This window comes from Lagenorhynchus albirostris, chromosome 13, assembly GCF_949774975.1.
Source record: "Lagenorhynchus albirostris chromosome 13, mLagAlb1.1, whole genome shotgun sequence".
NCBI classification, from domain to species: Eukaryota; Metazoa; Chordata; class Mammalia; order Artiodactyla; family Delphinidae; genus Lagenorhynchus; species Lagenorhynchus albirostris.
Window position 1 is genome coordinate 57687943 of NC_083107.1, and position 21317 is coordinate 57709259.

At 36.8% G+C, this 21317-nt stretch overlaps 1 protein-coding gene across 6 annotated transcripts in view; it reads left to right on the top strand.

The window, feature by feature from the left end:
- The window catches only part of THUMPD2 (THUMP domain containing 2), a 45516-nt gene that overhangs the window by 5022 nt on the left and 19177 nt on the right, over positions 1-21317 (top strand). For 3 of the 6 annotated variants that reach the window (XR_009544231.1, XM_060169881.1, XM_060169885.1), the window contains exons 2-8: positions 404-539; positions 1915-2321; positions 3271-3348; positions 5681-5733; positions 13478-13565; positions 20141-20212; positions 20690-20804. Coding sequence is in view for 5 of the 6 variants with exons in the window: in XM_060169881.1 (XP_060025864.1) it covers positions 404-539; positions 1915-2321; positions 3271-3348; positions 5681-5733; positions 13478-13565; positions 20141-20212; positions 20690-20804 (949 nt within the window). In the remaining variant the exon portion in view is untranslated. Of the gene's footprint in view, positions 1-401; positions 540-1914; positions 2322-3270; positions 3349-5680; positions 5734-13477; positions 13566-20140; positions 20213-20689; positions 20805-21317 lie in introns of those variants that run through there. The other 3 variants (XM_060169884.1, XM_060169882.1, XM_060169883.1) reach the window with 3 other exon arrangements.

Here is a 21317-nt window from a genome sequence, read left to right on the forward strand (position 1 = left end):
AGACACCTCATTTGTCCTCTCCATTATACCTTTCCTTTGCCCACTCTTAACAGTTGAGTGAGATTTGATAATTAATGAGTATTTTGTGTTCTATTTTTTTAGTAGTGTGTGCACACACACACTTTCCAAAAGGTAACATAGAAAGATTATGATCTTGGTCACTGACTATGTGACTTCATACAAATTATTTAACCTCTCTAAGCCTCAATTTCCTAATCTATAAAATGGGGATGATAAAATCTACCCTAGAGGGCTCTTAAAAGGATGAGGGGGAAAAAAATGTATTCAGAGTGCCTAGTACAGTGTCTGATAAATAGTAGATACTTCAGAAATGGTCATTTTTATTATTGTTAGTCTAGGTGCTATGTTTTAATTCATTAATATCTATTTTTTCTATCTCTAGGTTGAATATATTTCAGGAAAAGTTTTTTTCACCACCTGTTCTGACTTGAATATGCTGAAAAAATTAAAATCTGCAGAAAGGTTATTTTTGCTGATTAAAAAGCAGCTTCCATTTAATGTTTCTTCTGTAAGTAAAGGTACAGTGTATACCTATTGCTTTTACCCCCCATGATATATTGTACTCCAAAGTTTTCTGCTTGGTAATTAATATGTAGCCATTTCACATTTTTAAGATTCATTCAGACCCGTGGGATCGTTAATTAGTTATTTTTCTGTATTTCCTGAACATTATCACCTAATTATGTCTCTTCTCTTTGCAATCTGCTGCCTGTCTTCTGAGATTTTAGTGTCCTGAGTCACATTTCTTCCTTAAGAATTACGATCAGACACCTTCTCTAGAACTGTGTGTGGTCAGTGCATTTATTTAGATTTAGGAGCACGTAATAACCCAAAATGCATTGATTTAATTAATTGGTCAAAACTGTCACCGTCTAAATTTTAACTGATGAGTGATATAATTGGAAAAATACTACATAGTAAAATTTCCTGTTTGGGGAACTTTAAATGTTTTGAAAAAACTTACACCCATTTATAAAGCATTAGAGTTAAAGAGGGCTTAAGAGATTTCTTGTCCACTCCCTAATTTTATAAATATGCTGCTGAAATAACGTAAAGATCTTGATAAAAGCAACAAAATAGGATCAGATACGTCTGGATAAAACATTGCCTTAAACCTCATTTTGATTGCTGCTTGTGCACAAGAGACCATGTCATCATATAGTCTATAATAAAATGTGTCAAGAAAGATACAAATGGCGAGAAATCAAGACAGGGCAGAAAAATGGTTTTAAAGCAAATCCTAAGGTATTATATTGTGGGGTCAATAAAATTTCATCCCAATATTCCACACACTTTCATCTTTAGAGAACTACAGTAATTATTCTTGGGTCATTTTTATGTCCCTTGTTCATCAAGGAAAGGTTACATTTTATCGAGCATGGCTGGCAGTCCCTAAGTTATGAATGGGTTGTATGTCTGAAGTGTTACTTTGTGGGAAATCATTTTATTATCTGTGCTAATATTGTATGGTCTAAAATAGTCCCAAGGTTTAGTTGCTCTGTTTTTGAGCTCTGTGTTTTGCAGTTTATTCTGTTTTTTTTAAACTTAATTTTTGTAGGCAAGATCAGCATTATTTTAAAGATCAACACATGCTCTAGGTCTTTAAGTATATTAAGAGATGCATATGTTATCGTAGGATAAATGATCTTGCTAAAGAAAATGATAACTTTGTAGGAATTTTAAAACAGTTTTGATGTTAAGTATGGAATATACGAATGAACTTTATTCTGTACAATATTCTTACGTTAAATTATATAAATTCCAGATGAAAGGGAAGTCACTATTCATGTGGCAATTTAATAAAATTTCTTATTTTAAAGAAATAAAGGTAATGGGATTTGGGGGGTGATGAATAGCTTCAATAAAGGGTAAACTGAGATTTTATTTATTTAGGAAAAATATTTAATGAAATGCAGAGACTTACAAATGATGATCCTGAAAGTTGGTTGAATGCCATTTCAATTTGGAAAAATCTTCTTGAACTTGATGCAAAAAAGGTAAAACTTTCTCAAAAAAATGCTAACCCACTAAAAAGAAAAGTGGGAGAAAATGACATCATTGCTAAGAAATTGAAAACAGCACAAATGCAAGAGATACAAGAGAATAAGGAATGCCAAATGGAAAAACAAATAGAAGAAGAAACACTGGAGCAAGGAAATTTTACCACTAAAAGAGACAAATCTCAAGAAGAACTTCAGAATGATGTAGCAGAAGCAGTTGATACTCAAAAGCAGAACGACTTAACTTTCAGAGTTTCCTGTCGCTGCAGTGGAGCCATTGCAAAGACCTTTACTGCACAGGTATACTTTCCCCCTCCAGAGTAGGTTACCATGTTCTAAAAGAATTTATTACTCTTTAGATCTAAAAAGAGGTGAAAACCTTTCTCAGAATACATAAACCGGGCCCAGACAGATAACTAGGCCTAATCTCATATAACTAAATCTCTTCTAAAAATGCATTTTCCTTCTTAACTGTACCTCAGATGCTTAAGAGGAATAGTATGCCATTCTATGTAAAGACTTCCTTTTACTTTCTCCCTAAAAGTTTCGTTAAACGAATAGATATCCTTTACATTTGGAAATCCTAATATCATGGTCTGAAGCTTTTTGGCTTTCTCTGTAGTTCGGTTCTGTGTTTATTGAATTGTTGCTCTGCACCAGGTCCTGCATGTGGGATTGTCCCAGGACCCAGATGCAAATACACAGATGGACGTAAAAGGAGAGCAGAGACCACGAACAGACCCTACAAAGTTCAGTAGTATAAAGGGCATAAGCCTAGGTCCTTTGGCCAGTCTTAAAATCAGACCCTTAAGTTTGAGCCTAATGCTATTGCTGGTAATTTTTAAACATATAGGATTGCCATAGCTAAAATAGTTAATCTTTCAGCTTGCATCTGTTTCCTAAAACCCAGAATGACCATATTTATCAGGCCATGATCTGGTTATTTCATGTATCTAAAATTACAAGAATAAAAAAATAATAATAATAAAATAAAATAAAATTACAAGAATAAAGATTACATACAAGTAGACGTTAATGCCATAGGATGTGTTGGGGGTGGAAAAGGTAAAATATACCCTTTTTGCCTTGAGTAGAAGATGCTTTCGTGTGATATTTTAATATTGTAGCCTTAAATTACCATCAGATAGTCTGATTGATTTTCCTGCAGACTCTGTTAGTTTTTGCTTACATTTAAACTTAAAATTTTCATTTTTAGTATATTCTTTTCTATAACCTGCTGCTTTTCCAGGAGGTAGGAAGAGTAATTGGAATTGCTCTCATGAAACAGTTTGGATGGAAAGCAGATTTGAGGAATCCAAATTTAGAGGTAATGAGTGTTCATTTTATTTTATATGCTTATAACCTAATTCTTTAAAGACGATGCCAACTATTCTTTATTTTAAATTGAAATATAGTTGACATAAAATATTATGTTTCAGGTGAACTACACAGTGATTCGACACTCGCATACATTACAAAATAATCACCATGATAAGTCTAGTAGCCACCTGTCCCCATGCAAAGTTATTACAGTATTATTGCAATGTCAACAACTTTTATTGTGCTTTTCAATTTTGCTTTAGAGTTTTAGAAATCATGTCTACATGGATCCAGCAGTCTGTTTCCTCTTTAGCAATAGAATACTGCAGATAATTTTGCTAGTAGTTTTCACTATGAAAATGTCTCACCCAAATTAGGACTTTTGGAATGGAATTGTTTAGTCACAGTTAAACTGAACATTTAATATGAGGTTGCAGAGATGCTCTCTATAATCACTATAATAAATAACAAGTCTGTATAATAAGAAATTCTAGCTAATGGTAAAAAAAAAAAATCGGAAAACAAAAAGGCCAATACAAAGTTAATTAGTGTGTTAATCGTGGCTTTGTTAGGGTTTGGGGATTATTTTTCTTTTTCTCTATTTTCAAAATCAATTTAAGGAGGTTACACAATTTTTAATTAGAACAAAGTAAACACTTACATGGGAAAACAAATTCTAGCTATAACAAGTATTCTTCACTATTTTTTGAAAACCATCTCATAAATTTGACCAGTTTAGTCACTTTTATGATTCGTTAATTCATAAATTTATTGTTATATAGCTTTAAATGGAGTAATGGCTGGCCAAATCAGAAGATTTTGTGTTGTTTTTCAGTTTTGTTATTTGATATTTTTTGCTTTTAAAAAGTCATGCCTCTTTTATATTCTTTATTGCTGTTATGCAAAATATTTTGACCTCAAGAATGTTTTGACATAAGGGTGTCTTCCTTCATCTGCCCCTTTCCACTTTGCGTATCTTCAGCTCTCCTGGTTTCCTCCTCTCCATCTCTCCCTGCCTCTATCTCACTGTCTCAGAATTATAGTTTTCTCATAGTTTAGCTCATAACTAAATATATCTAATTTAATTCCTATCATCCACTTAATGCAAAAATCCGTGACCAAAATTGACAGAAGAATCAGATCTTAACAAATTTTGTTCTGTACAGTTAATAGAAAAACCTTCATAGTGGGGAAAGCTATACCTGATAACATTTGATATATAAAAATATCAGTATATCATATCTTTAATATAGCTTTTAAATAGAAAAGAATTAATCCCAATTAGTAGTTTTGCTAAAATGAATAATGTAAAAAATTGGAAAGTTTAGCTTCAGTAATCAAGGAATTAAACTGACTAAACGGAGTTCACTCCAGATTATTCTTTTCTTAATAAAAGTTTATCAATATTGGAATAATTCTGATTAAACTATATTAAAATACCTTTGGGGTAAAAGTATCAGGAATCAAACGTTCTTGAGGTCAAACAGCAGAATTAGAGAATTCCATAAGCCTCATCAGGCTACAGAAGGAGGGTTCTTTAAAATCTGTGTGGGCTACTAATTATAACTTGAGACATTTAAATCCTCATCATGGCCTATCATGACGACTACAGCTGACACTGCTATACAACTTAAAGGAAGGCGGTTAAGAGAGTAAATCCTAGGGGTCCTTATGACAAGGAAGGAGTTGTTCCTTTTTCCCCTTCTTTTCCTTTCATCTATATGAGAAGACGGATGTTAGTTGGACCTATTGTGGTAATCATTTCACAATATACATGAATGAAGCCTTCATGCTATATGCCTTAAACATATAGAGTGATATATGTCAATTATTTTTCAATAAAACTGGGGAAAAAATAACAAGGTAATAGAAGGAAGAAGCTCCCCTATAAATAGTAGGGAGGGGAAAGGTCACCCTTGCTACAGTATATTTGGCTTAAAGAAAGTTTTCTGTTAACCATGGCATCAAGTCTTATTTGAGGCTAGAATTAGGGTAGATTTAGGTAGTTGTCTCTAACCTAAAATGATGAAAAATCTAATTTAGTTAAGGTAATTCAAAGAATCGCTGGGAAGAAAGGTGACCTTGAGTTCTTCGTAATATGATTCTCAATATAACTTGTATACAATTTGACCTCAGAATTTTTCTATGAGACGTACTTAAAATTTACTTTGCCTCTGCTCAGTAAAAAATATTATGGAACATTTTTCTGGATATGACAAAGCCTTGGAATTTCTTATTAAATATAGGTTATATTAGGTTCAAAATGGAAGTTTTCAAATTGTCAATCATTTGGTAATGCATTTCCTGTTCCATTTTAACTTCTGTATTTGTTCTTTCAGATCTTTATACATCTAAGTGATATTTACTGTGTGGTGGGAATTCCTGTGTTCAGGTAGATATTGTTTCTAAGTTTCAGGTTTGTTCCTTAGTAGATTTTGTAAAATTAAGAACTTTGTGCTTTTATTTATAGTATGAAAGAAACATTGATATATCAGAGGGGGCTAAAGGCAAAGCATTTGAGTTCTTTGCTTGAGCCAGTAAAGTATTTTCACGGAGCTTAGTAGATATCTGATCGGACTAGAGCTGTGAAAGATTTGATCACAATAACCCACTGATTACATGATTCATACTGAAAATTATATCTAATTATTTCTATTATTAAATGATTTTCACAGGCCCATATTTAAGCTAAAATTTTTAGTCTGTTGGCCTCTTGGATTTTTTTATTAAAGTAGAAAATACAACACAGTACTTAAAAGTCACCTTAAACATTCTTCAAATTTTATTGCAGTTCTTTTTTTGTGGGAGAGTAATTCCAGTTTTTAAAACCTTCAGGTTTTCTCCCTAGTTATGTTGGGTACTATATAATAATAAATGCAGTTGATTCCTTTTCTTATTCAGAAATACTTATTGAACGCTTATCATATGACAGGTCCTTTTTCTAGATGCTTTGGGAGGAAAGAGCTGGTTGGATGATGGAAATAGGGATTTGCAGTTTGTTGGGAACACGTGAATATTGTTGGCATCTTCAAAACATTTTATTTGCAAAGCCCTGTTTACACAGTATAAGGTGATTTAGATACCCCTTCTCTAGGTGATTCTAGGCATGGAATGTTTTTAAAATCCTAAAAGTGCTATGGGAATACGTCACTTACCCTAAGCTCACATCTGTGCATGTGTAAGCCTGAATCAGGATGTAAAAAGGAAGCTGAAGGTCATTGTAATAGCTTTTAGCAAATGGTGCACCATAGCAGTTGATTAGCACAATGCTGAGAACACTGTAGATGTTCAAGAAGTGTTGAATGATTGAGTTCCACTGTGTGCTAGTTGTAGGGTAGGCCCCAGTAGCCTCTAGATTACAAAAATCATGCACCAAATAATATTTCTTGTCACCTCAACACACACGAGGTCATCACATGCCTCAATGCCCTGTTGGTTTCCCTTGGCCCCCACCTACCCCAGTAGCCTACCAACTCTCCCAGATGAAACCTAACCCACTGTTTTATACCTACATCTGCAAGGTGTCCAGGCTGCCCTACTCCAGTGCCTTTTGAAGTCCCAGGCCCTAACCCCTGCAGAATATTTGTAAAACTTTTTTTTTTTTTAGCAATTTTGGTTTTTTTACATTTTATAATAGTCGACAGGAAAGGTGGGAGAAACTGAAAGATGGCCACATTTCAACCTAGTGTAATTATTGATAGTCACCAAGACAAGGGTAAGGAAGACTAGTAAGACAGTAAAATATGAAGTATATTTTTAAAAGGATTCATAAAGCAGCTAAATATTCTTTAACACTTTGGCCCCTAAAAGGGTGAGCTTAAGTGTCTAGAATATTGACTTATAAGGACCATTTCATCCCCAGCAGGGCTGACTGATGCAGTATGAATGTATTTAGATTTTTGGCACCAAATAAAAGAACTCATTTTTAATTTGTAATCATAGATAAAAATGCTAACTTTCATGCTCTTTTATTATTAACAAATATACATAAGTTTTTATATGTGTTTTTAAAAGGTGTACAATTTTATTTAATGATTGCTAGACACCCTCAAGAAGTCATGCTTATGGCATCTCAAGTAATAACTGGTAATTTAACCTAAAAGTTGACAAATAAAATGTATGTATCTGAAAATTAAGGCTCAGACCCTGAATGAGCAGTGGCCGAAAATAAGATTGCATTAGACACTATGTAATTAGTCTTTTTCACTACCTCAGCGAAGGAAGGAAGCAATCACGATGTGTGTTGATTAAAACAGTTCGCCATTGTGTGAGGCAAGGGGGGCATATGAAGAACTGAAAAGCAGATAGCGGTGGACAAGAGAAGTGATGGTGGAGGCCAGAAACTGTAACCTGGTGACCCTGACAAGAGAAGAAAGTCAGAAGTGATGAACAGAGGACAGAGCAGCCATCGAGTTTGAGGGACACACAAAAATGTGTATCTTAGTAGCACATCACCTGGTACAGTAAGCACAGTGGATAAGAACCATGGACTTCAGTTCCCCCTTCTCCACAAAATAACTCTGCGAGTTGGGGCATATTATCACATTCCTCTGCTATAAAATCAGGAAAAGGATGGTATCTACTTCCTAGCTTTGTAGTTGGGATTAAATGAGATAACACATATGAAAATGAGAAAACTGCTTTTATGATACAGTAAGTGTGAATAAATTTCAACTATTCTATTTTTAAACAGATCAGCAACTAAGGAGGGAAGGGGAGAAGCATTTACTAGAGTAAGATTAATTCATTCAATTAATTTCAAGTGAAATATCTAATGAGTACTTACTCTGTGCTAAGCATTGTGCTACATAGCCAGTGTTCAAAGATGAGTAAGATGGTTATTAAACACAAGGAATCCACTCTAGTGGGAGAACAGATATGTGGTCAGTGCTTGATTGGAATTAGAAAAGAGGACCTAACTGATGGAGGACAGGTGAGCAAAAGAACACAGAAGAGTATCACTCAGTGTATCACTTAAATGGAGAATAATAAGCAAGGATATCTCAAGTGGACAAGAGAAGGAAAGGATCTTACAAGCAAGGAACTGCACGTGTAGAGGCATGGAGGTGTGAGGAGGCTTGAGGTACATGGCGGACAGCAAGTAGCTTCGGTATAGATGGGACAGGGAGTGCATAGGGAGAGTGGTGGAAAAGGAGACAGAGGATTGGGAATGAGTCATGAAGTGTCTTATAAGCCGGGTTAAATAACTTGAATTTTATTCGAAAAGCAGTAAGAATTTGAAGCAGAAGAGTGTTGTGATGAGGTTTGTGATTTTTAAAAAATTACCAAGGAAATTATATTTTAAAGTGGAAAGGAAATAAAAAAGCGGGGGGTTAAACTCATACCGGTTCAGGCGATGAATGATGAAGAAATGAACTAAGGCAAAGTTGGGGGTAATAAAAAGGAGGCCGTGCATTCAAGAAAATGTTAGGGAGTCCAGAATAACTTCCAGATATCTGATTTTGGCAACGAAGAGACACTGGTGTCAGTCACTGAGATATAAAATATGGGGAAAGGAAGTAGTTATGTGTCCAGTGAAACACGTCCAAGTAGATATTTAAAGTTGCAGCTCTGGAGTTCAGGTGACAAGTCTCAGCTGGAGGTGTAGATGAGATTACCCAGTACATAGATGGTAAGTGGCCTAAGGAAATGAAGACGTATATCAAGATAGTAAATACAGGGAAAGGAGAGTGTACTTAGTTTATATCTTTAAATTTTGCAGTACTTAAAGAACCTCCAGGTAAAAGATGTCCAAATACATGTTTGAAGATAAAGATCTGGGATTCAAGGGAAAAGTCTAGGCTAGAGAGATGTAGGTGAGAATGTCTTCAACTTGCTGATACACGGTGTGTAATAGAAAAAAGAAGAAATGTATGTAAGATCAAAAACCACCTTTATTTATTTTTTTAACATCTTTATTGGAGTATAATTGCTTTACAATGGTGTGTTAGTTTCTGCTTTATAACAAAGTGAATCAGCTATACGTATACATATATCCGCCCCTCTTGCGTCTCCCTCCCACCTTCCCTATCCCACCCTCTAGGTGGTCACAAAGCATCGAGCTGATCTCCCTGTACTATGTGGCTGCTTCCCACTAACTATCTGTTTTACATCTGGTAGTGTATATATGTCCATGCCACTCTCTCACTTCGTCCCAGCTTACTCTTCCCCCTCCCAATGTCCTCAAGTCCATTCTCTACGTCTGCGTCTTTATTCCTGTCCTGTCCCTAGGTTCTTCAGAACCTTTTTTTTTTTTTTTTAGATTTCATATATATGTGTTAGCATATGGTATTTGTTTTTCTGTTTCTGACTTACTTCACTCTGTATGACAGACTCTAGGTCCATCCACCTCACTACAAATAACTCAATTTCATTTCTTTTTATGGCTGAGTAATATTCCATTGTATATATGTGCCACATCTTCTTTATCCATTCATCTGTCGATGGACACTTAGGTTGCTTTTGTGTCCTGGCTATTGTAAATAGTGCTGCAGTGAACATTGTGGTACATGACTGTGTTTGAATTACAGTTTTCTCAGGGTATATGCCCAGTAGTGGGATTGCTGGGTCATATGGTAGTTCTATTTTCAGTTTTAGTTTTTTGTTTGTTTGTTTTTGGTACGTGGGCCTCTCACTGCTGTGGCCTTTCCCGTTGCGGAGCACAGGCTCCGGACGCGCAGGCTCAGCGGCCATGGCTCACAGGCCCAGCCGCTCCATGGCATGTGGGATCTTCCCGGACCGGGGCACGAACCCATGTCCCCTGTATTAGCAGGCGGACTCTCAACCACTGCGCCACCAGGAAAGCCCATATTTTTAGTTTTTTAAGGAACCTCCACACTATTCTCCATAGTGGCTGTATCAATTTACATTCCCACCAACAGTGCAAGACTGTTCCCTTTTCTTCACACCCTCTCCAGCATTTATTGTTTGTAGATTTTTTGATGATGGCCATTCTGACCAGTGTGAAGTGATACCTCATTGTAGTTTGGATTTGCATTTTTCTAACGATTAGTGATGTTGAGCATCCTTTCATGTGTTTCTTAGCAATCTGTATGTCTTCTTTGGAAAAATGTCTATTTAGGTCTTCTGCCCATTTTTCGATTGGGTTGTTTGTTTTTTTGATATTGAGTTGCATGAGCTGCTTGTAAATTTTGGAGATTAATCCTTTGTCAGTTGTTTCATTTGCAAATATTTTCTCCCATTCTGAGGGTTGTCTTTTCATCTTGTTTATGGCTTCCTTTGCTGTGCAAAAGCTTTTAAGTTTCATTAGGTCCCATTTGTTTATTTTTGTTTTTATTTCCATTTCTCTAGGAGGTGGGTCAAAAAGGATCTTGCTGTGATTTATGTCATAGAGTGTTCTGCCTATGTTTTCCTCTAAGAATTTGATAGTGTCTGGCCTTACATTTAGGTCTTTAATTCATTTTGAGTTTTTATTTTTGTGTAAGGTGTTAGGGAGTGTTCTAATCATTCTTTTACATATAGCTGTCCAGTTTTCCCAACACCACTTATTGAAGAGACTGTCTCTTCTCCATTGTATATTCTTGCCTCCTTTATCAAAGATAAGATGACCATACGTGCGTGGGTTTATCTCTGGGCTTTCTATCCTGTTCCATTGATCTATATTTCTGTTTTTGTGCCAGTACCATACTGTCTTGATTACTGTAGCTTTGTAGTATAGTCTGAAGTCCAGAAGCCTGATTCCTCCAGCTCCGTTTTTCTTTCTCAAGATTGCTCTGGCTATTTGGGATCTTTTGTGTTTCCATACAAATTGTGAAGTCTTTTGTTCTAGTTCTGTGAAAAATGCCATTGGTGGTTTGATAGGGATTGCGTTGAATCTGTGGATTGCTTTGGGTAGTATAGTCATTTTCACAATGTTGATTCTTCCAATGCAAGAACATGGTATATATCTCCATCTGTTTGTATCCTCTTTAATTTCTTTCATCAGTGTCTTATAGTTTTCTGAATACAGGTCTTTTGTCTCCTTAGGTAGGTTTATTCCTAGGTATTTTATTCTTTTTGTTGCAGTGGTAAATGGGAGTATTTCCTTAATTTCTCTTTCAGATTTTTCATCATTAGTGTATAGGAATGCAAGAGATTTCTGTGCATTAATTTTGTATCCTGCTACTTTACCAAATTCATTGATTGGCTCTAGTAGTTTTCTGGTAGCATCTTTAGGATTCTGTATGTATAGTTTCATGTCATCTGCAAACAGTGACAGTTTTACTTCTTCTTTTCCAATATGGATTCCTTTTATTTCTTTTTCTTCTCTGATTGCCATGGCTAGGACTTCCAAAACTATGTTGAATAATAGTGGTGAGAGTGGACAACCTTGTCTTGTTCCTGATCTTAGAGGAAATGGTTTCAGTTTTTCACCATTGAGAACAATGTTGGCCGTGGGTTTGTCATATACAGCCTTTATTATGTTGAGGTAAGTTCCCTCTATGCCTACTTTCTGGAGGAAATAACACCTTTATTTTTGTACTAAGGTAAAAGCCAGCTAAACTCTGATTAAACACATCAGCGGATTTTACAAAAGTAGGGAATTATTTTCAAAGAGTTTATTTCTGAACACTTCTTTCCCCCAAATAATTTTATTTTTACTGACATAATGAGGCCATTTTGTTGAAGTAATAGCAGATTAGTTTTGCCCAAGGTTAAGCAAAATAAGAATGTGTTCACTTTTGTCACATATTAATAGAATTGGCTTCCATAAAATAAAACCTCTATTAGTAAAAATATGCACATAATGGCTAAAAATTTAAAGGTTCTACAGAAATCTCTGATGCTTAGAAAAGCACTTTGTAATATATATGGACAAAGACAGTTTTCCATACCAATTCTCGCTCTCCCTCTGTGTTTGTTTCTAGAGTGAAAATAATCTCTTCATTTTGGTTTTAACTAATGCGTTTTGTAGCAAGGTAATTGCTGCACTTAACCTGCAGAAGCAAGATTCATTGATCAAAATGTTTTATAGTCTTTTTACCTGCAAAGTTTATATCCCAGATTCCAAATCTGTGGATATAGTACTATTTACAATGTGAATTTTTATTTCCTGAAAAACCTTTTAAGAGAAAAAAAAACCACAACTCTCATGGGTTTACCATTCAGGGCTTCCTCATAATAGTAAATATGCAATTATACCGTTTTATTTGATAAGGTATTTATAATTATTTCATTCTAAGATCTTAAGAGGCTTGCAGTAAATACATACAAAACAGGATAACTTAAAGTCAAAGAAAGAGCAGAAATAAAATGATGAAAGGAAATAGGGTTTGGAAAACACTGTGGCTTTGTGTAATGTTAGTAGAAGAGCCCCTTAGTGGCTTTGGAACAAGCCTGTCCCCAAAACAACCAGGCACTGATTCTTGAAATCATACCCGTAATGTCTTCCCAACAAATTGTATACATGAAATAGAAAAGTGCATTGAGATTTCCAAGGAAATGCTTGTTCGTTGCATTAGAAACATAAAAATAATTTTCTGAAAATATGTATCAAATCTGGAAACACCGATAGTAGCAATGATTAGGTAGAGGAGAAAGTATAAAGTGATACATAATGGAGGCCAGTGAACTCATTGGGGAGATGTCTGCTTCAGCCCTTCGTTCGATAAATTATCTTAGGCAATGCAATGTCATGCTTCATTCCATCTTTTGAGAAAGATGCAAATGAGCAAAAAGCAAACTTACAAAAGGGACCTTTTAGAAAACATATTTCAAGGGTTGGCATCCATTCAGCCGTGCTTCCCATACTACATCTATATCACAATGCAGTCTGTTCCTCTTGATGACTCCAGATCAGCAAGGCAAGGTCTAGTCCGTGTGGGAAGTCAGGGAAGTCTATAAACACTTTAGGAAGATTTCCCTCATGTGATTAAATCTTTATAAGTTAAACACAAAATGGTTTAAATTTCACTTATCTAAAAAATTTACCTTTCTGAAATACCACACTGGCTGGTTAGACAAGGTGCCAATTAGAGAAGGTAATTTTGTAATAAGGTTAAATATTCTCTAACAGGAAATACTTTAGTGCATGTTGTATGAACTTGTTAAAATGAGGTACAGATATGAATGGGTTAATTTTTTGTTTATATCATATTCTTTAACATACAGTAATATTGGGTGTTCTTTTCTTTTAGGGTTCCTTTAGCCAGCAGAGCTTACATCAAGACAGCAGGACTGAGATCTACCATAGCGTGGGCAATGGCCTCTCTCGCAGAAATTAAGGTAAGGAAACTGGTCTCATTCTTATTAATGTAATAGCGAGGTCCTTTAACCAAGATCTTGATCAGTTTTTGTAAATATTCCATGGACATAAGAAAATAATTTTATTTTCTAGTCAAGAGATGGCCTTTATATCTTTACTTACTGTTTTACTATCTGCTCAGTTCTGAAAGAGGTATTTTGAAATTTATTAGGTTATTACATTTTTTTAAGAGTTTGCATTTTTATTAGTTGTTACCTCATTCAGCTGCTGTGTAGTGTGGTTTATACTCTTCTATGAATGTTACTGCTTCATCGTGAAGTGTGCCTCTTCCTTGTTATTAAAGTTTTCATTATCTTGAGTTGGAAGTTTAAATTTAAATTTCACCATGTCTTATTAATATTTTCACTGTTTTCTTTCTCTTTGCATTTTCCTTTGTAGTAGTTCTTTGACACTGCTTTATTTTCAGCATTGTTTTAAGTGTGTTTTTTTAATAAACACAGCTCTGTTTTTATCCCACTCTGATAGGCTCTGTCTTTCAATGAGAGTATTCAGTATTATGATAGATACACCTGATTGCATTCCTCCTGTTCTATTCTGTTTGTAACTTCTGACAGTTTATTCTTTATTTTTGCTAGTTTAAGCAAGTTAATCATTTCACTGTTCTCCCTGAGGTTGGATTTTACTTTATGTTCTATTCCATGAGTGGCTCCCTCGCCCAGCTCTCTTAATTAAACACATGGGACTCGATTCTAACTTTACAACAAGACATCAACTCTTTTCTTTGCCAAGACACTGTTTTTACCACCAAGACACTCTCATCTTCCCTCCTCTGTCCGCTCTTCCCTATCATAAGATGAGACCTCCAGGGTACTTCTTTCTCTTCTGCCCCACAGAATTACTCCTCCCTACAATGAGACCTTTGAAACATTTTCCTGCCTTCCACTCCCAACTCCCAACTACTAGATTGAACTAAATTATTTATTATGTATCAGAATTTCCCTTAAAGCATGACCCTCTCTTTCAAAAGTTCTTATTCTGCACTTATATTACACAGCCTATCCTTAATCATTAAGATGTAATGTGTGTAACATGCACGTTTCTGTATAAACTCACGAAGATATATTGTGAGGTGCGTTGCTCCTCACCTTTGTTCTTCACTTTGAGGCCTCGGCTCAGGTTTATTTGTTGCTTGATTAGTCTTTTCTTAGCTACTTTCCTCAAATGTGGTATTGAGGAATATACTGTCTGGATTCCTATATATCCTCAAACTTCCTCCTGTCAACCTGGGTATCGTCACTTTGGCTAGGTATAAGATTCTTGAGTTGCAGTCCTTTTCTCTCAGAGGTCTGTAGATGCTATTCCATTGTCTTTTCACTTCTGGTGTTCTAGGTGAGTAGTTCACGCCAGTGTGATTTTTCTTTTCCATTATGCCTGTCTTGTCCTTTCTGCTTGCAAGCTTATGAGAGTTTTCTCTTTAATCCTTTAAAGTTCAGGAATATCACCAGGATGTAAATACTTATGTAAGAGTCTTTTCTATTCAACCCAGAACTCGGTGAGTCTGACTGAGTTCTAATTCTGGCTCTACCACTTACTGGCTGGGAAACTTTATGTAAGATAACTTAACATCTCTGTGCCTAAGTTTCTCATTTGCAAGATGAAAATAATAATCTCACAGGGTCATGTGAGGACTAAGTGAATTAGCATTTATCAAGTGATTAGAACAATGCCTAGCATATAGAAAGTATGTAAGTGTTGACTTCTGCCATAGTAATGTCAGGGAGGTGAAGACTTCCCTCCTACCCCTCTTGAGTTCTTTTGGCTGGTCTAATAATTAAATTGACACAAGACAGATTAATAGGAGGAAAAAAATATTTAACTCATATGCATGGACGTCTACTAGAAATGGGACCCCTGAAGTGACCAAAGCAGGTTGTTTATGTATTATTTTTAGACAAAGAAACAATTATTTGTGAAGATTTAATGAAACAAAGGGGCTTGTGCTTGTAGTAGCAGACAAATGAAGAACTAACAAAGTTTGTTTATACAGCTTTCTTAGCCTTCGGTTCCCTAACTCTGGTGATATCCTCCCAGTAGTGGGAGGATACCTTCACAAGGGAAATTTAGTTCCTGCTTTCAGGGGGAAAGGAGGTGTCTTTTTCTTTCATTCCTTCTTTGTTAATATCATTTCTTTTTACTGGCTGTTTCTCAAGTAACTTTAATTCAAGATAATCAATGTGCCATTGAAGCATATTTTGGGGTGGCCTGCCCTGCACCCCAACAGTAATAATAATCATAGTTATAATAATTATTATTTGGAATTTATAATTATAAAAAAACATTTTTTTCCTCCACCTCAGGCACTCTTTCGTGCATTATTTACTTAATTATTACTTCCTCAATTATTTTGCTTTAGTGTCTTTAACCTTAAACTACTTCCTTTTTTCTGCTTCTGGAATTCCTGTGATAAACATGTTAAGCTTCCTTTCTCACATGCTCTCCATCTCTTTATATTTTGGCTCTGCGTTTTGAGTTATTCTTGGATATTATCTTAGAAACTATAACAAGAGTCAAAAAGATGTGCTCTACTTTATTTATTGAAATGTTTAGCTTTAAAATCATGGTCTTTTTTAGCTTTGGAAAATTGTGTATGTGTGTGCTGTCTTTGCTATCTCTAGAAGCTCTTACTTTTTTTCACATGTTTATCTGTTCCCTCCAAAAGTTTCATTTCACTAGATGTGTGTTCTGTTTGCTCTATGTTCTCTCTAGGTTTTGAGGGACCTCCTCCCCTTAGATGTGTCATTATTTTTCTTTGTTGGCTCACTGGGGCTCAAGTGTGGTTAGTAAAGTATTTTAAATGCCTGGAATCCTTAAGTGGTAAAAGGCAAGTGGATCTCTGGCACCCCTGGGTTTGGTAGTGTAAGGAGACTGTCAGCCATGCTCAGGCACTCAGTGAAAACTTTTCTATGCACTGGTCTCCCTGCAGGTCCACAGATCTCTGAAGACCAGGTTTTTCCCTGATTCCAGTGGTTTCCCCTCTGGGTTCCAGTGCTGGTCTCTAATCACCCACCCAGCCCATGGCAAGGAGACCTCATACTGGTTCCTTCTCCTGGGACCTCAGCAGAGCCCAGGGCATCACTTGGCACCGGTTGCCTGTAGTTCTGAGCATCGCTTGCCTCGGAAGTAAGTAGCTCAGAGTTGAGAGAACAAGGAGAGAGCTATTTCCATATTACCACGTTCCCAGAATCCATGATTTTCTTTTTTACTTGATTTAAATCTTTAGCCTAAATTTTTTAGTAAGGAGAGAGGGATATGGTAACAGTTTATTTTTTCCCAAACTTCCAGTGATGTCACCACAGTTTATATTTACATATAAATTTATATAACCACCTACAAATTTGAAATGTTACCTTTATCTGATATAAACATACAATTTTCAGAAATATAGAAAGTAAATGATCGAAAATATCCACAGATAATACTCAATGAAATTTTTCCTTTTTGTCAGTTTGTCCTGCTAGGACCGAAAGTAAAAATTGTTTCTCTAATGTGACCATCAACAAAGAAGGTCTGTTAAAGTAGGTGAGAAATAGCACAGCAGGGTTCTTTTGGGGGGAATGCAGTGGTGACCCACCGTGTAAGTGATGCCAGTATCCAGCATTGATCCAGGCCCCTCTTTGGAGCTTGGTACCCAGAGCAGTGCACAGGCAGCTCAACCTCAGGTAGGCCAGTGCCACGAAAAATGAAACTCAAGTCTGGGGTCGTTCGATCTTTTTCATGTTTACTATAAACTGTTCTTCCTATATATCATAACAAGTAAGGAAAACCAAGTTCTATAAATCTCAGTTATTCTTTTAAGCATATGGAAATACTTCTCTGCTTCTGCCTGTGTACCCAAATGTCATGGATAGAAAAGGTCCTACAGTAAAATAGACACTGAAAGATACTTAAGGTCAAATTACCTCATTGAACAGGGACCATGGGGGAGAAAGAACACAGTGTTTGGCACATTTTAAGATCTTAATAAAGATTAGTTCTCATACCACTATTAATCTTAAAGTTGCCATTTAAATCATTATCCTTTTTGTTACTCTCTGCCCCTTCATGGGGGACCCGTGTGATACTCTCCATAATTTCATGCCAGGGGAAAGTCTTTCTCTCTTGAAGGACATTTTGTTTCTTTCCATCAGGTACCCCCTGATGTCCTGGCTGTCCTCTGAGCGTTCTGCCTCCTCTGTAGACAGACCAAGGGACCGCTGGGCCTGGAGGTGGGATAGGCGTCCTGCTTGGCCTCGTCGCCCCTCCTGCCCCCAGATCTCTCACTGCCTTAGAAGCGCATGCCATCAGATTATCCCGGTGTCTACAGGTCTCTTCCTATCTTTTCTGTAATGGTTTAGACCATTTCTCCTGCGTAATTCTTTACGACCTCAGTGTCCACTGTGTAGTCTGCTCCCTTAGTGCCTTGGCTTCCCTACCTCTAACGATCTGCCTTAGTCACATCCTAGACTTTGTCATGCCCAGAAGGGTATACCTTCCAAAATCTCAGATTCAAGGATCCTGCTGTTAACCTTCTCTTTCGCATTCACTTCCTCTTGGGCCCTAAAGCAGTTCTTTAACCCCGTGGGACCTCTAGTAGGTGACCCTACTCACCACCTGTCCTCAGCCCCCTATCACAGCTTGGATTTTTATGTTCTATCATTACAGGCATTTCTTGCCCATACTTTGAATTCTCTTACTTCTTAATTGACTTAAATATTGGAATCAGAAGAGAACCTTAACATGTTCTTCCCACCAAGTTTACCGACATATTGGAATCTACGCCCTCATACTTTGCCTGGTCTTCATTATAATAAATGAACTGTCCTTGTTTCACTCCGTTACTTGTGTACTGGATTCCATTCCCTCTTGCCTACTTGAGGACTTTTTTCTCTACTAGGTCATTCCCATCAGCATGTACACATCTTGCAACTTAAAAAAGAATTAACCCTCTCCTGAACCCACATGCTCCATCAGCTACCACCCCCTTCTCTGCTTCCCTTTACAGAAAAACTTAAACTACTTGTCCATATTTGGTGTCTACTTCTTCTCTTCCCACTCTTTCTTGTGCCCACTTCCCTCAGGTTCTCATCGCCAACACTCCACTGAAACAGCTCATCTTGCTTAATCTACTAGCATGTGGACACTGTCATCACTCCTTCTTGAAATGGGTGTTTCCACTTCGTTTCAGGACCACTCTAGGTTCTACGTCAGGATGTGCTGCTGTCAGTGTGCACTGCTGAGTATTCATCTACCAAACGTCTGTACTTAGGAGATCACCGGCGTCCAGCCCGTAGACTGTTCTTTTCTAACTTCTCTTGCTTCCTAGATGGCTTACCCAGTTTTGATGCTTTAAATACCATTTACAAACTAACAACCACGGTTCCCAAATTTATATCTGTGGCCTGAACCTCTCCTCTGAACTCCAGATGCTTAAGTCCACTTGACATCCATGCTTGGTCTAAGAGGTATCTCAAAATGAACATGTCCAGAATTATACTCTCGTCTCCTTTGTAGCTTTTCCTCCCCAACACTTCCCAGTTCAGTAACAGGCAGCTCGTCTACCTGATGCTCAGGTCAAAAACTTCAGTCACTTCAGACCGTTGTCATTCTTTAACACGCCACATGCAATCCATCCTGTTGGTTCTACCTTTAAAATATACCCAGAATCCAACTACTTCTTCCCACTTCCACCAGCGTCACTCTTTATTCAAGCCACCGTTATCTCTGCCTGGATTCCCTAACTAGCCTCCCGGTAACACTCTTGCCCTTCTGTGATCCGTTCTCAACAGAGCAGCCAGAATGATCCCTTTGAAATGTAACATCGTGTTACTCCTGCTTACTTTCCCTCCAACAGCTTCCCACCCTTCAGCATAGAACCAGACCCCTTGTAACACCTACGAGATCTGACGTGATGTGACCCCACCCCAGCCCCACTGCCCAGATGGGAGAGTTCTTAGTTTTTTCTCCGCATTTCCTGTTCTCCTCTCAAGTACAGATAGGATGACACTTTCCTGGCCCCTTCAAATTGTGTGTGTCCTGTGACTGACATGTCGGTGGAAATGATGTATGTCCCTTCCAGATGGCACCTTTAAAAGCCAGTGCCTGATCTGTCTTGCTTTCTTTCCCTCTGCCACAGCGGTGGCCATGCCCCAGGTGGCGACCACTTCACTGTTTGACTTGCTGGGAGAGGAGCAGAAGCCCCAGGTGTCGCTCTGTGGGCTTGGAGCCTGAGCTACACAGTGTTTTCAGCCTGTAGGGCTCGGTGGCTGTGACTGCGCGCGGTGCAATGCAGCCCACCTTGATGGGGTAGTCTGGCCGCCTCTCTGACGTAATCACCACCCTGCCCCTCCCGCTCACTGTGCTTTGGCCACACTGGTCTCCTTCCTAATCTTTAAATGTGTCAAGCATACCTGCACTACGGCTTTAACTACCTGAAATTCCTAATGAAGTATAGAAAGGAGTCTTTACTCTGAAATATTGATTCCTCAAGTGTTAGGTTTCTTTTATATTACCTATTATAATAGATTTAATGATAGCAAATCAACATTTCTGTCTATAGGCTGGTGCAGTTGTTTTAGATCCAATGTGTGGACTTGGAACAATACTTTTGGAAGCTGCTAAAGAATGGCCAGTAAGTTCTAAAGTTTGGTAAACCAGGCAATGTTTTACGTTAATGAGTGTGTGTATGTATTCACTTACCAATTATTTACAGGTAGACTGTCTATTTAGGGATTATTTTTTAATTATACAAGTTGCTATATAACTGTAATAAAAATAGACTATGAAGGGTTAATTAAATTGCTGTGTTATTTCTTTAAATACTGTGATAAATTTCGGAAAATATGATAGAAATACAATAATTAGTCATGACCTAGATTATATAAATCCCTAAATTCCTTAGACATCTGTAATTATAAAATATTATTAACAGTTTTTAAAATTTTAACAAAAACTTCTGGTTTTTGCCCATGTCAATTCTAAATTTGTTTTAACCTGAACTAACAAATCTATTAATTTCATTTTCATCATTGAAAATGCAAGTAGATTTTCTTAACTACATAAAATATGGGTTTATTTATACTTATAATATGAATTTCTTCCCTCACAGGATGTGTATTACATGGGTGCTGACGTCAGTGACTCACAGTTACTAGGTGCCTGTGACAATCTGAAAGCTGCAGGCCTCAAGGATAAAATTGAGTTACTTAAAGCCTCTGTGATAGGTAAGATATTAAAAATGCAAACATTTGGGGTAAATGAACATTTGCAAATACATTTAGAATCATAATAAAAAACAAGACTCACTTTTCATATATAAAGGTTGAATTGTTTATACCCTGTAATATATCTGTGGCGCCAATACTCAGTTTACTTCCAATATGATAATTGTAACTTTTTAATTCTTCAAGTGATTCATGATCAGGAACGGTATTTATGTAGTTTCCCTAAGCATGTAAGTAAAAGCATGCCTTCTTAAGATGTGTTTGTTGCATCTGAACCATTTCTCACATCATAACCAGGGATCACTTAGTATAGGCGTAAAATAAACAGAATAATAATAATAGCTCTGTGGATTCTTTCAGATAAAGTATATGAAATGTTTTGAATTATCTTACCTTCTCCTGTCTCATTGGACAGTATTCCTGTGATATAGGGAGTGAGGTAACCAACTATCCCAGTTTGCTAAACCAGTACTACTTTCAGGGCTAAAACTGGGAAAGTCTGAGGCAAACCAG